Source organism: Drosophila willistoni, chromosome 3R (assembly GCF_018902025.1).
Source record: "Drosophila willistoni isolate 14030-0811.24 chromosome 3R, UCI_dwil_1.1, whole genome shotgun sequence".
NCBI classification, from domain to species: domain Eukaryota; kingdom Metazoa; phylum Arthropoda; class Insecta; order Diptera; family Drosophilidae; genus Drosophila; species Drosophila willistoni.
The window spans coordinates 10,183,762-10,199,787 of record NC_061086.1 but is presented as its reverse complement, the minus strand read 5'-3'; the positions used below and the strand labels follow the sequence as shown (position 1 = coordinate 10,199,787).

General features: G+C 37.9%; 2 protein-coding genes across 2 annotated transcripts; one reads left to right on the top strand and one right to left on the bottom strand.

Moving 5' to 3' along the window:
• Positions 1–844: 844 nt before the first annotated feature.
• LOC6651238 (MD-2-related lipid-recognition protein) lies at positions 845–1,406 on the top strand. Its single transcript, XM_002073468.4, has one exon. It carries the CDS (start codon positions 869–871, stop codon positions 1,337–1,339), a length of 471 nt encoding a protein of 156 aa, XP_002073504.1. The 5' UTR covers positions 845–868; the 3' UTR covers positions 1,340–1,406.
• Positions 1,407–1,974: 568 nt separating this feature from the next.
• Positions 1,975–3,024, bottom strand: LOC6651237. Its single transcript, XM_002073467.3, has one exon. It carries the CDS (start codon positions 2,879–2,881, stop codon positions 2,006–2,008), a length of 876 nt encoding a protein of 291 aa, XP_002073503.1. The 5' UTR covers positions 2,882–3,024; the 3' UTR covers positions 1,975–2,005.
• Positions 3,025–16,026: the final 13,002 nt, after the last annotated feature.

The following is a 16,026-nucleotide window of genomic DNA, read 5'->3' as shown; positions in this document are numbered from 1 at the left end:
AAATGGTGAGTGTTTCTAACTAAAGTATATTCTGATTGTTGTTATACTTTGTTCACTCTGTATTGTCAAATTTATTGTATGTGGATGTTGTTTTTTTCTATATTTTGTTGATTGTTGACATGCATGCCCACAAATGAGCCATGCAATTGTCGGTATTGACAGCAAGTCAATAGTCAAGAAGTGCAGCATACGGAATGCTAGAGACACATCCACACGGCCAAATGGAGAACTTGTCGCGGGAATCGTCTCAAATTTCGAACGTGAGCGCTCTCATAGCCTGTGACTGACTGACAACTGTCGTGTCTGTCCGTGTGTGTCCTATTCTGTCTGTGTGTGCCTTTTTGGTATGTCATTCTTTTGACTCTATTTGCTGATAAGTGTGTCGAACTATATGGCATATGGCAAATTACACTATACATCTAGGTTGGGGAGCAGAAACTCTAGTCTGGAGCATTGATTTAGTAAAAATTGGTGTTTTAAAATTATGTTGGACAATTTTATGTCCTACCCAAATGACAGTTTTGCCTGTCAACAAATTTTCAGTTCGGTCTAGTTTTCTAATGAATAGCTACAGTTGGTGGCAATTAGTTCCTTACCTTGGTGATAATGTGTAGTCGTCAGATTTCACATAAAACCGAGCCTATGACAAGAGTCAAATGTCTGTCTAATCACACGATTGTCTTATGTCTGTCTTATCGCTCCAACGTGTCGTGTATTTCGTTTGCCTATCAGTGATCACAGTTCACAATGGTTCACCTAAGTGACCTACAGTGGTGATAAGAAACGCTTTTCAAATTTAATCCCAACTTGGTTGAACATTTTTTCATCAGCATCTTAGTATTCCGCCTAAAGAGCTCAACTCATCATCATGTTTCGTTTCTGTGGCTCGCTATTAGTTCTATCGATTGTGGTGGCCTCCGTCTCATCGGAGGTGATTAATTATCATGTGTGTGCGGATAGTGCGGATGACTGTAGTATTGATCAAGTGCGTGTGACTCCTTGTCCACAGGCAGCTCAGAGGGCTGCCTGTCACATTCATCGTCGTCGTCCCGCCCAGATGAGTTTCGATTTCACACCCAAATTCGATGCTGACAATTTGGTAGCCACTCTGGGATGGGTTAAGAGCGAGACTGTTGAACTGCCTCTGGTCACTTTGGAGCGAGATGGCTGCAAATCTGCCACCTGTCCAGTGAGGAATGGAGTAACAAATACCTATACAATTGATGTACCAATTGAGGCTAAGTTTCCTCTCAGTTCGTATACTATTCGTTGGGCTCTCAGGGATCCGGTGAGCCAGAAACGCTGCTGCTTTACCATTGACATCAAGGTGGTACGCTAACTTATGGCGGCCAGTGTCGATGTCTCTTTATGCGAATCAAGCAATAAAATTATATTTCTGTTAACAATTTTGTGCGTGGTTTTCTTCATTATTCTAAATTAAACTTATAGCCCACTGGGGAAATGGAGAGAAGACCAAATAGTCATCAACCTGCTTTGTTTTTCCTCGTTTTTTTTGTATTTGGCTAATTTGTATTGGCCCAAAGACGGCCTCAGGGCGAAAAACAGAAAATAATAATAAAAAAAAAAACTAAACTTTGATTGAACTTTTGGGTGCCATTAAAAATGTCGCTCCTCCGTCTCCATTCTCCAACCACCTCCTCCGCATATTTTTCCGACTTACTTATCAGCGTCGTCAAACAATTAAAAATTGAGCACTTAAGTTTGTGGTCATAAAATCATTTGTTTTTTTTTTCTCTCTTTTCATTCTTTTTATTGTTTTTTCTCTGTGGTGGAAAATTCAAATAGCAATAATTTTAAATCACTTTTTCTTTTTCTGTTTACCTAAACGAAAAAATGTTTACGGTTCCTTTTCTGGGGGCTGAAAGCTGATAAGCCCAACCCAAACCAAAACGAAACCAATGGAAAATAAAAAAACAAGAACCCACTTGAGTAAATAACAATGAACAAAAAGAATTATTGAACACATTTCTCCAAGTCCGTCAATTTATTCGATTCGAGCTGGGGGCTGGCCGTACTTGTAACCCAATACATACGGAGTTTTATTCAATTCGGACATTATTTCGCACTTGACCTCCTCGAAACAACGTTTGGCATCAATGTAGATCACTTCACGGCGATGGCTGAGATAGGCATCCAGGGCTGGCTCGCTTTTGCTATACTGTTCCATCTGACTATCGATATAGGTGATACTAGACTGAGGACTTGGTGTATAGGAATTGGTTATAATGCGCATTCTTGCCATGCGTTCATCCAATTGCAGGTAAATCAATCGATTAGGTGGCACACAGAAGCCATCGAAGAGTTCTCGAGCCTCACAACTATTATTTGGATAATTATAGAGTATCCAGCCCCTGTGTATGGCATCTTCTTGGAGCAATCTCCGCTGTATAAGATTTCCAATGGCCTGCGATCGGCCATACACACAATCCTTTTCGATGGCATTTTGCAATTGCTTGACATGTTCATTGTCCTGATCCTCTCCATTGATGGAGTGATAGGCTAATGCATCAGCATCGATAATAAGTAAATCCCAACGATGGCCCAGAGCATGGGCAAGTGAACGACGACCTGAACCTGGACGCCCATGCAAAACTATGCGATGAAAGAAACTCCTGGGCAACTGATAGAAATCACCTGATACACCACGATGAAAGGCATCCAATGATTTCGTATAGATATCATGACCAATGCGTCGTACATTTTCACCCAACCAGCGACGGATATCATCCACTGGTTCGATGGAGATCTCGGCCAGCAAACGACTCATCAACTCCATCAATTTGTGCTTTTCCACATAGAACATAAATGCAGCGCCAAACTGCACCAATGAGAACTTGTCGAATTTGGTTGACAAAGACATAATGGCTGACGATATCCAAAAGAAAAACTTTCACTTATCTCTGCCAATTGCTTGAACATATACAAAATATATAAGATATTTCAGACACTATTTTATAGAATATGTATTTGAAAGATATCGCCAGGATTTTGAATGAATTTTAAATTTGTAAGCATGAACTTTCTGAACATTTTTTCCTTTCATTTTTCTTTTTTTCTATTTAGGCTTAATATCTTAGTGCTATTTTGTTGCTATTCAAAACTAAGTCACTCCATTTACTTAATATTTATACCAAGAGGGCAATAAAGTGCATAAATTGTTTATTAAATGACATAAAAAAAGTATTTCGAATGGGGAATATTTTGTCATACGAACTCTTGCCCTCTAACTCTCTTATATCCTTTAGTTTTCAGTTCAAAAATTTATCAATTATAGAGCAGTGGATTAACTTTTGATTTAGGGTATGGCCAAGTCGATGTTTTCCTTTGCTTGAAGTGAAAAGTTTTTGGTCTCCCTCCTGTCCTCTGTGAAATATTTTATGGCAACTTATTTTCGGCACTTTTATTTGAGTCGCTTGAAGATTATATATACAAGGAAAAGCATTACCATTAGAGCAATTCTTTTTGTCGGAAGATTCACATTTATTGCGCATATTAATTACTTCCGTTACAATATTAGAAAATGGCGCATACATCCGGAGCTAAAGCTAAAGCATTTGCCAATGGCCAACCAAGAGAGAGTGAAAGAGGGCCATAATGGTTCGTTTTGGCCAAAGCAAATTGGCCTCATATGAGTGCAATTTTTGGGTGACAATATTTTGCAGCGAATTATGACAGCTCTTTTGTCTTAGCATCTGAATTTCAAAGTAAAATAATAAGAAGAAAAAACCCAAAACTTGCGTAGCTAATGCAAGGGGCAATGGAAAAGAGGAAGGGGATCATGGGGCACTATTGCTAACGGCCTGCAAAGTGTTGCCAAATGGCTGTCATACTTTATATTGTCTTATGAGCTGTTTTGCCTTGGCTTGTCTTGTCTTGCCTTTCATTGGCCAAGGGGTTTGGGTTTGGGTTTGAACTGGCTTAAGCAAAAATGCAAGCAATGTTTCACGAGTTGAGTGGGCGGGTAAGGAGAAATGCCTTGACTTGGCCATGTATACTTATTGCTAGTGGCTCTTGGCTGTTCTTTGGGTGGGTGGCTAATAAAAACTAACATAATATGAAAAATTGTTTCCTGTTGCTGTGCTGTGCTGTGTGTTGTTACTTGCCAAAGACTTTGCCGCATATTGTTATGTCAAATATGCTGTTAATATCTTGCCCATACTAATATTGCTTAGTGCATTTGCATTTGGGTTTAGTGAGGTCGTACAGCTGCTGCTGCTGCTGCTCTCTTCAAACCATCTTTAAAACTGGACTCTCTCTCTGGGCTCTTACCATTTTTTTTCCTTTCGATAACATAAATTGGAATTGTGGAGTATATGTGGTTGAATGAATGTGAATGCTTTTGGCTGTGTCTCTCTCTCTCTCTCTCTGTCTCCCAACTTTTTTCTTTGGCCACAAAGCGCAACTTTTTTAATTAAAGTCAAAGCAATGGCAAAAGCGAAACGACATCAGCCGGCAGGCAGCCCATCATCTTGTTCTTTCTACTCAGACTTCTACAGAAATATGCTAAATTACATTTCATCTTTATGGTCAACAGCATTCACATACGAATCCTTTTTTTTTTAATCGCCAAAAATGTGGCACATGCCATCAACGCCACCAAAGTCTGACGCAGTTTTTTTGCCCCTCCTCCTCGCGGTTTTTTTCCTGCTTATCACAAGAAAAAAACGAGGCAAAAAATAACAACGAAAACATTTTGAGCTTTTGCGGTTTTTCTCTGTTATTCTGTGAAAAACTACGCGACTGATGGACAGGCAAACAGAGGCGCTGATTGAGTGAGCAACAGCGATGAGGAGAAAACGAGCACACATATTCACATGATAGGAGAAAAGCGACCATTGAGCGCAACCGTTTCATTCAGCTTTAGCAGCTTCCACTATAAGAAAATTGAAGGGTAGACCAACAGATACTCAGGCTTATTATATGACAAGAAATTATATGAAACTTTAACATAAAGAAGCTTAGAGCCTAGAAGCGAAGTTTTCCCTTTAAAGATTTTTTCAGTTAGAATTTTCAAAACTGTCTACTGAAATGATGGGCGATGAAATCGATCTAATTTTTGTCGGATTTTTACAAAACATGTATCATTTGACGGGAAATTTACTTTCATATGTTAATCAAGAAAAACGTACTTTAGTTTAAATTGGTATCGTAAAACGGCGTTAAATCAAAGGACCTCAGAATTACATACAAAAACACAAAATTTCAATTGGCCCCAAAATAAATACTACATGTCTAACTATAATATTAAAGATTTTGGAAAGACGGGGCTAAACTACTGACCAGAATTTGTGGGGCGCTTTTCGTTCAAAGGCACCTGTAAAAAAAACGTCGAATGCTGACATGACAATAATTACGGGTCATTATCTAAATACAATAACGAACAAAAAACTGAAAAAAAAAGTTTTTCATTAAATATCCTAGGAGCCAAGAAAATCAAATTCAAAGTAAAAAAAAAAGGGAGCTAACCTGTTGACCACCACTGTATATCCGTTTCTTTGCATCTGCTTAGCTAATTTTGGATCAGGCTGTAAAATTGTTGATTCATATCCATAGTATTTTATCTTTAAACTCTAGAAATCGAAAAAACTAACTACAGTTAATTACTTTCTTCTGATTGTAATATAATCAAAGAAAATGCAGCAAACTTACTGTTTGAAAATTTAAACAGTTTTCTAAAATGGGTTAAAGTAAATATAAAAGCTTTATACTGAACTGCCAAAATATTTTCAACTATGACTGCTTTTAAAAAGTATTTAAAAATTAAAATATTTATTACACTCTATTCTGTTTCTTATTTCACATTAAAAAAATATACTTTTCTCATCTCTTTATTGAGGCTATATATGTAAGTTTTTCTTTACATTTACTTAATTGCAAATACTGTTAGTTAAAGCTAATAGAAATCTGTTCAATCTCGTAGTGAAATTTGAATAAGAAATTTAAGTTTTGGTTAAGTTTTCTTCATAATTTGCATTGCAATAAACCTTTTTGATGTCTCCAAACATGAATTTGCTTAATAAGCTTCATATTCAAGTCAATTAAGTCATGAATTTAATGTTTGTTTAGTAAGTTGGTACTTCAATAGTTAAGCAGGTTTTAAAAATAAGTTCTATAAAAGAAAACCTATAAATTTCATCTTATTGATGTTGTATCTTTGCTGTGTCCAAAACAAGGAAAGATGTACTCAGAGTAAGGCTTCAAAATTCAATTATTCGTCTCCAATTTTCTAAATAAGACCTCCCAACTATGTCTTATATAGTTGGTCATATATACCCCAATAGGTACGTTTTCTTGGTTTTTCATTTTTAAGGGGGCATGTCTTAGCCGAGCCGAAGCTTATTTCGATAAGTAAAATTTGTGTAAAGTAACGGGCAGTGCATGGCACCGCTCATCCATCTGGTGACTTGTGGGCTGCAATTCCGTCTGCCATCTAGCCGAGATTGGTCTATGCATATTGCGCACTTCAATTGTGCTCTTTAAAGTTTACCGCCTCATCATCTCTTTGGCTATCGCCCCGGCAGTACAGTCAGTCTGTGTTACTTGCAGTCAGCGTGGCGTCGAGGCAGTTACAAAGATCGTCTGACTTACATTAGCTGGACGACCCTTAGTGCTCGTTTTTGGTTTATCACAAAGTTCTTGTAGTATGCCGCTTATCTTGTTGCATTTCCGTTATGTGAGGGCGGAAGTAGGCAAGTAACAAAATGAAACGTATACTTACGTGTCGAGAATCCAAATTGTTATCAATTTCACAATTGCAAAGAGTTTATCAGTGAATGAACAATGAGAAACCACAAAACAATCAACAATTAAAAACCCTGTTTTTATCATCAGTCATTTTGGAGTAAAGTGATAGACAGAAACAATGTATAGAGAGGGAGAGAGATAGAGAAAGAGAGAGAGAGAGGAAAATGGGGAAACAATATACGCAACCACAAATCAACAACCAACAAGTAGAATGAGGTGGCATCCACACCTCAACGAATTCTGAATGCCGACAATTTGCTATTTTTGCCTGCCAATATTTTTGGTCAATTTTTTTTCCTCTCGTTTTTTTTTTGTGCCTACAATTATGCAGCAATTGAAAAATTACTACGTGTACAACAATTTTTTCTGCCTTTCTACCCCTTCACCCTTTGATTTTGTTTCTTTTTTTTTATGTCGAATGACTGCGATTTGTTGAGGGGCTTAAAAATTTGTCACCATGCAACAGAAAAAACAAAAAACAAAACAGGAGGAAAACAACTCATGACAAACGCCAAATGAAGCACAAATTTAATTACGCAATTTTATTGGATTAACATGCACAACCTGGTCAATGGACGAGCCAAATGGGTAGTGGGTAGGTAGGTGTTGTGGCAGTGGGGGAAGGCAAACAAATTTAAATATGCCGTACACATATGTGTCGACTCCGATCTTCCAGTTCCAACCAGCAGTGTCTAGTCGCGTAGGTGAGCCGTAAATTTACGCGCCATTGTCTGTGAGGTTGTGTGTGTGTGTGTGTGTTTGTTGTTGTTGACGCCAATGTTGCAAGCTGGACCAATCCCCCATCTACGTGTGTTGGGCAGCATCGTTATCTTTCCTTTTTTGGCCTTTTCACTTATGCAAACGGAACATTTGAAAAATATGTTGGCAGGATAAACAGAATGGCAACAAAGTGCAGCTGATGCCCCAAACGATGGCCAGGACTGCATAAAGACTCGAAGAGGACTGCAGGACATGTGGATTCCAGACACTCAACTTCAGTTGCTCTGACATTTTAATGAGCATGCAAGCGTGCAAAACCTGGAAAATACTTTACCCTCCCCCTATCTTCTGGTTGGGCTCCTATCTGTATATCCTTGTTAAATTCATTAGTAAATTTGTTGTTGCACCTTCAGCGAATTGGCAAAAACGGGGACTGAGAATGGAGGTCATGGTGGGGTAGATAGGCACATGTCTGTTTGCCCTGATGTTGCCACAGCACACGAAATTAAAACCCCACGCCAAACAACATGACCCCACCACCATCATCATCATCATCGTCGTCGTCATCATGAGCCATCTCTTTCCTCTGCCACACAGAACAGCAGCAACATGACATGATACCGATACTAAACTGACACTTTGACATGGTCTTAACCCTAAAAACGCTTTGTTGGCTTTATTGGTGTCGGTTGCCGCCGTGTTTGCTCTCTCTCGCTCTGTGTGTGCGTGTGTGTGTGAGGCGTAGAGGGTGTCCACAGGTTATAGCCATGCGTGTATTTGACCTCCTCCCCCCAAAAAACATGCCATGCCATGGAAAAAGGTATCCACTTGATTTTTGCACTAATTTACGTGGATTAAGCGCTTTAGCCCATGGCCCATGTGACCTGGGTATTAAGTTTAAATACCTTTTAATTGACAATTTGTGTTTGGCATTTGATGCCTGATATTGTTTATTTATTGTATACATGGACTTACTATCAGGATATTGTGGGCTTTGCCAATTTGTTATTTGGCAACTCATTCAACATTAATTGAGACCAAATTTGTTCAACTTTAATTCTAGAGACTTGTGATTCTTAATGATTTTGGGTGCATGAATTTAGATTCTGTTACTTGGCAAAGTAAAAATAATCAATTTTAATTTCAACATTATTTGAGACAAATCAGGACTCTTTAATTGTAGCAAATTTGTGGGGATTCTCAAAGAAAAGTTTAATTTTACTAATTAGTATAGGTTTATAACAAAGTTTTCAAAGTTGTTGTTGCATGCTGCATTCTCAAGAATGATTTAAAAAGATTAAAAAACAAATCTTCTTTATCTTTTGTGTGAGCGAAATCGGCCATTTTGGAGGGAAAATCATTTTTGGATATCGAAATTTGGTCACTTTAATAGGTCGAAACACGATTTCTAGGATGGAAATTTTTCTCTTTTTCCAATATTTTCGAGAGGTGTTCGATCAATAAAAAATTATATTTCTTTAATAGGTCGAAACACGATTTCGGGAATTTGAAATTTCCCTTTTTCCAATCTTTTCGAGAGGTGTTCGATCAATAAAAGTTTCTATTTTAACTTAGAAAAGTAGGGGCATGGGCTTGTGTCTAAGAATTGAACGAAAACAAACGTAAAAATCATTCAAAATATGAATATTTTGAAGTGTGTCCAAGACACCCTCCCGGGATTCATCCATGCCCCTTAAGTATCCGCCACTGGTTTAGCTCCTAAATGTAAATAAATTAATCATAGATCATAATATAACATATAATAATCAAATTATTACTAAGACTATGTAGGTTTTAGCTGGGCTTTAATTTCTCACTTGATGCTTTGGTTACTTGTTGAAACTTTAAATATAATTAAATTATAATTTAATTTAATAATATATAAATTTCATTCAATATTTATTTATTTTATGGATTTTCTTTCTTACCTGTTGACTTGTTCTAATATTTTGTATTCACTTTAGTCAATATTTATCCATTAAAGATTGTCAAATTTTTTTTCCCATTGTTAGACAAAATATTGAAATTTGTTCACTGAAAGTTCTTCAATTTAAAATTTGTGATTTTTTTTTGCTTATCAAATTCATCTGTCTCACCCAATTCGATCGAGATGCGTTTTTGTAGCTGCAGGTGAAGTTTAACTTCATTTATATGCAGCTGAATTGTGGAAACTTTTAATTTTCGCTAACAATCGACATTGATATCGTCTATTGGATTTACAAGTTCTCTTTCTCGAGCCAGAAACCTCAACAAGCTGAAAAGTCCTTCACACACATAGCGAAAAAAACGTGCTTAAATCAGCGATGTTTTTTTTGTAGCCGTCTTGCAAAGTTTCTATCCAAAAGTTGGCCAAATTGATGGAGGTTGTGGCTTTTGGGGGCGTGGTCAGTCAGCCGCTTAAGCCGCCGCCCGGTGCAACAAAGAGTCGCCGTCGTCTAATTGAACCCAACAGATATTTTCAATTAGCAGCAAAACATTTGTGTGCTAAAAAAAAGTTTTATTTAATTTTTTTTCTCTCCGTCTCTTGTATTCTGCTTCTTTCATGGCACCTTGAGCCAAAAATTCCTGCGGGCCAAACACGTCTGGACACTGGCGGCCAATAAAAAAGGCACCTTATCGCCATTGAGAGTATGAGAACTTTTTTCCGTGTTTTTTTTTCTTGTGCTAAAAGCGAGCAAAAACTTTTTAATACCATTAAAAGAAGAAAAAAAAAAATAAAAACCGAAAGACGCTAAAAGTTTTCGTGTCTAGCAAAAGGTGGAAAAGAAAAGCATCAAAGAAAAATTCAATTTATAAAAAAGGATCTAGTAATGTAAGTTTAAAGCAAAAATTGTAGACAGCGTTCATAAATCAATTTTCACAATATTTTTACTGCGCCAGTTTATGCGTGGTGCGTACGTAAATTTAATTGATAAAAGTGTCGCACAAAATGCAAATGCAAATTGCGAGGCGTGCCCCAAAAATGACTACAAAATTTCGAAAATCTACAACTTGAGATAACAGAGATATAGGGAATGAGAGAGAGCTGAGTGCAAGAGAGAGAGAGAGAGAGAGAGCGAGTTCAAACAAACTAATTCAAAAGTGACCAGAGTATCCTGACTACTGTCCTGTTGTTGGCTGTCGTTCGTGTCCTGTGCGGTCCTGTGCATGCCACAAAGTATGCAACACAAATCAGCGCATAATGGCCATAGTCCATGGCCCATGGTCCACATGTCCATGGACTGTGTTTGCATTTTGGACAACGAAACAGACACCACACATCGAGTGAGCCGGATGGAACTCGAATAACGCATTTCAATAATTCTAATTAATTTATTAACCTTTATCAGGAGCGATAAATTTTGTGCTGCTGCTCCTATCCCACCGACCGAAAGCCACTGAGGGAGAAGTCGGAGTTTCAGGAGCAAGAAGGACAGTGGAAAATGTGTTTGCCTATGGCAATCTGTGAACTCTTCACTGATGCTTTACTTAGCAGAAAGTACATATGAAATTTCCAAAAAAAACAAAAAACCCTCACCACATCGTGTGTTGAATTTTCTCTGTCGTTTTTTGCTTTGTTTTGTGGGAATGGCCTTTTAGATGCACATCGGACGATAAGTTTTCGGCCCTCATTCTCAGCCATAAATGAAATGAAAAACTTTGGTTAAGGGAACCAAAGCAAAACCAAGTCATTGACTAGGACTAGGCGTTGATTTTAAAATGAACCCATTGATAAGGCTAAGAAAAACAAAGAACACACAAAAAATCTTAGAAGAAAAAAAGCGCTGAGGTGGCAAAATCAAGAAAGAAAAACAGAAATCGACTTGCAGTTACCCTATACTTTGTCAAGAATTATTTATAGATATATAGAGATTTATCTAATAATAAAACTTCTATCTTGAAATCCAATAATTTTTGTTTAAGATTAAATATCGAAATCAAAACCGCAGAAACATTTAACTATTTAATATTTCTAACTAAAGTATTCCCTTTTTTAAAGTTCATAAATGTTTTTTAACCTTTATTAGATGTATTACGTAGGCAAATATAAATAAATATGTATTCTTCTTCTCTAAATACATTAAAACTTAAAAATTAATTTTTTAACTTACTCAAATATAAATAAAATTTATAGATTTCTGAATATGTCTCATATAAGTTTCTCATATAACCTTGCCTTTTTTCCAAAAAGGTCGAAATCTAAAGAAACACTTCTTCTATATTTATATAAGAATCTATAAGAATTAATGTGTTTTTTTAACTTATTGTATCTAAAATAAATATAAATTTTCTAATTAATAGTTGGCGGTCTTTAAGTTTGTTTTTGATCTGTAAAGTAAAACGCTAATATACCCATTTGATATTTAATGGAAAGGGTATTTGAAACAGTTTGCCTTGTTCTTTGTTTTATTTTATTACAAATCCCAAATGACTTTTGTTTCTGTCGCCTGTCCTGCTACTTTGGTCGACTGAAAGTGTTAAAATTTATTGACGCATTTAGATCAAAACTAAAAATTGTCTTCCATTTGCGCGGCAAATTTCTGTTTAAGATTTTTTTTTTTGCCTTTGCCTTTGCCTTTTTTTGTGCTTTGCTGATTCAACAAATTTGTTACTTGCTATCCCCGAAGCTGATTGTGTTTTGTTGCTTTCGTTTTTTAAGATGAAAATCCCTTAAATTGTGTGCAGAGAAGAGAATGAGTGTTGGGGTGGGGGAGGTGGTTACCAATTCTCCAATGTTTAGCTGTGTGTGTCCTAGCCAGCGGGCAAAACAATGTGGACGAAAGTCGAAAAGATAGGGAAAGATACCTTTAATGCATTTTACTCATATTGAAAAGCACTTAAATGGGCAAGGAACATGGCTGGAGGAAGGAGTCTGCGAGGGGTGTATGGCGGGGTTGCAAAAATATGAAAATCATAAAAACCGAACGTTCACTCTATAAGGGGGGAGGTAGGTGGATGAGGTGGAGGAACGGGAAGGTTGCTTATTTTATTATTATTTTACAGGGAATTATCTCATTTGAGTGGAGTTGCCCTTCTCTTTTGCCTCCTCTCATCCACTGCTCTCCTGGTTGCTGCTGCTGCTGTGTGTGTGTGTGTGTGTGTGTGTAATGTGTGCGTAATAACATAATATCCTTAAGATATTTTAATATTGCCTGCCGCTGCATATTGAACTGTGGCAAGCATCCTTCGCCCTATCCTGGCCGCATTTCAACATATTTGGCTTTGCCTCTGTTTTGGCTACATCTCGACGGTTCAACTCAGTTTGCTGGGTCTCTGGCGATGTTTGTACAGTGCCAGCTTCAGCTTCAGCTCCATCTCCATCTCCTGCTCCTTGTTTTGCCTTTTCTTTTGCTTCCTCTCTTGGTTGGTGCCTTTTAACAATACCTTTGTGCATCGTAAAATAATTGCCGCGGGGCATGTAATCTTCTTTGGGGAGCTTGCAATTTCCATTTCCTGCTGCTTACAGATTCCCCGCCTCACTTCCCTTCGCTCTGCACATCCCTGTGTTTTGTCTCTCTAAACTTGTTGGTTTTCTTTTTTGTTTAGTTATGAATCGAAAAGGTTTTTCTTTTTCATATAAATTAAACTATAATGAAGAAAGATTGTCTCATATCTGCAATCGAATAGTGTACTTTTGAATTTCAACACAAGACCCAAAAAGAAACAATTAATGTTACCGCTGGCAGATGGAAAAGTAATTTATTAAATGTAGTTCTGGCTAATTGTCATGCTATCGACGACGTCTTATCGGATGAAACAACAACAAAACAATTTGGCCCAAAAATTTATGCAACACACAAACGAGCTGAGAATGCCCCCAAAGGGCACACACACACACACGATGACCAGATAACGTTAGTCCAAGCCAGAGCATATTAAGTCAAAAATGTTGTTGCCACACACTCACACACACACACTCACACACACACACTTACACACTCTTGGACTATTAAAATGCTAGCATTTGCAAGTTTATTTTGAGACTCGGATGTACATAGTTGGAGAGTCCGGAGAGATAATGTATTGACAGGCAGAGAGCGCAAAAGGAGGTAAACGGAAATCTAGACATGGCCATTAATGAACGGGACCAATGTCACTACTGTCCATTTTTGCCTCCCTAGTTCCAGCCATACCAATTGACAATGTCCTGGACCTTACAGTTGGAGTCCATTAAAAAGGACTAAATGGCAATTAAACATTTGAGCTTGGGCAGCGGAAGACACAAGTAGAATGGCACAACGTGGTAGATAGGTAGGAAGGGGGCGTCTATTTCCATCCTACTGTACGTCCTTGTGTCCGTGTCCGTGTCCGTGTGGTGGGCAGCAATTAAGGCTCCCTTTGCACTTTTGGACCAAGGACACTTGGCAATTAAGCCCACAGAAAGTTGGCACTGTCCGCACACAGAATCCCTTAGCGCAAATTTTTGTTAGAACTTTCGACCTTATCCTTTTTACCTATCTCTTGCGCTCTCTTGGCTAACGAAAAACTTAAATGAGTTTGTTGTCTGCGGATTCAAAGTCCTGAGAGTCATTTAAATGAGCTGATGCTGCTGCTGCAAGTTTGATTGGCTAGCCGCTTGACTGGCTAGGCAAAAGATTTATCTGACAGCTGAACATAAATCCCAATACCTACATACATAGGAGTCATAGCTCAACGAGATAGGGCAAATCCCCGAATGATGCTCGTAAAAATGTTTCAAATACCAGAAATGCAACAAAAACACCCGCACCCAGCAATGAGATGTAACAGTGAGGGAAGGTTAAGAGGGGCAGGGGTAGGCAAGAGCGTCTTCGATATGCTCGTTGAAAATAATTTATTGCAATGACTTGACACTCATTGCCAGTTAGAGTTAGGATGTGTGACACTTTGCCACACGCATTTAAAAATAAATATCTACACACACACACACACTCATATAAACACACTCGGCACACTTGGCCCAACACACAAGATAAATTGCGCAAAATAGAAAAATGTTCTAATTAAAATTATGCACAAATATTTTGGAATGTTTGATTTTTGTATTTTGTTGTTGTTTTTTTTTTTTTCGTTTCCTTTCCTTTTTGGTTCTTGCGTCTTGGCGTCTTATTGATGTTCAGCGTGCCAATTAAAATTGATTGGAAAATTCCTGAAATTCCTGGCAGCACGTGGGCGTTTGCTCGTTGTCGTATGGCAGATGTTAATATCCTTTGCCAAGATTAGCATACACACGAGTATCTACACGAGTATACATATATTGTAACGTATGTAAATGGCCATTTGAAGTTTACGCTTGACTGGTTAGGATTTCTAAATTTAAAGCCCATTTGGCCAAATCAATTAACACTTCTGTTAAGTAAGCCATAAAAATGCAACATTCTAAACTATCATTGAATGAATGAATGAATAAAATAGCTAAAGTGTAGAGCAAAATTCAGGCAGATGTCTAAATACTGGCATTTAACCCTCATTGTTGCTAATGTGGCAAATAAAACGGTCACCTTAATGGATTTCTCTTACGCGGTCTAACTTCAAATTGGACAGAAGGTGACGTCGTGTCCATGCTTCTGCATGCTGTGCCATTGATTGTCCTTGAATTGTCGACGTTCGCCACTTAATCCAATCGCGCACATGTTGAGCTCTAACAATGCCTTCTCACACGATAGGACGGGGTTGCATTGGTGTACCTTAAGCGGCTTTCACCTTGACGCACCACCACCACCACCACCATCATCAGCATTGAGTCGGCTTGATTTTAGCACTAAAGAGGGTGGGTGGACTGAAGGTACATCCATCTATAGAGCCAACTGTTGTGAAAATTTAGTACGTGTATTTTTGTGCTTTCCAGGACTTATCACACACACGCACGACCGCATCACCTTTTGGCTACTACAGGGTGTTGACTTCAGTCTCAGCTCTGACGCATTATGATGTATTAGGATGAAAATTAAAAGCACTACTCTCTCTCTCTCTCTCTTGTCCACTCTCGTCAACCCTGAGATCAGGTTGCCATTAATGAAGTCTTTGTTATACATAGTTTGCCATTCCAGACCTAATTAATCCCATCGAGGCAGAAGGAGAACGCATCAGACGATGGCTTGGCTTGGCAACATCTGCTGGTTATACATTTTCTCGGCCTGTCTTTTGACTGACATTAACTAAAGACCGCCACTTGACGCAAATTGTGTAAAAATTATTTCCCCAAAAATGTGCCACAACCGAAAACAGCCCCCGCTCAAAACCAAAATGCAACATCATTCAGCTGTCAAAATCATTAAGAATTGTGAAATCGTTTAAATATGGCCGTTGCCGAATCTTTGGGGATTTTCGGGTTTCAAGAACAAAAATGGGGGGCAATTCTGTGTAAACTTAGCTTTTATTTCGGCGCCGAAGAGATGAAAACACATGTGAAAACTTCAGATGGGGCAAAGTCACATTCTCTGAATATTAATTCTCTACTCGACTGTGGAATACTGCGTGAATATTATTCTAATAGGTTATATTTCTTATTTGAATTTTTCTACTTAGAAGTAGTACAATTTTTTCAATAATATGGAAGTCTTTATTAATTTAAAAGTCTCT

Bases quoted from the DNA above. Each gene is read 5' to 3' on its own strand.
- LOC6651237 (XM_002073467.3), bottom strand. From the start codon at position 2,881: ATGTCTTTGTCAACCAAATTCGACAAGTTCTCATTGGTGCAGTTTGGC.
- LOC6651238 (XM_002073468.4), top strand. From the start codon at position 869: ATGTTTCGTTTCTGTGGCTCGCTATTAGTTCTATCGATTGTGGTGGCC.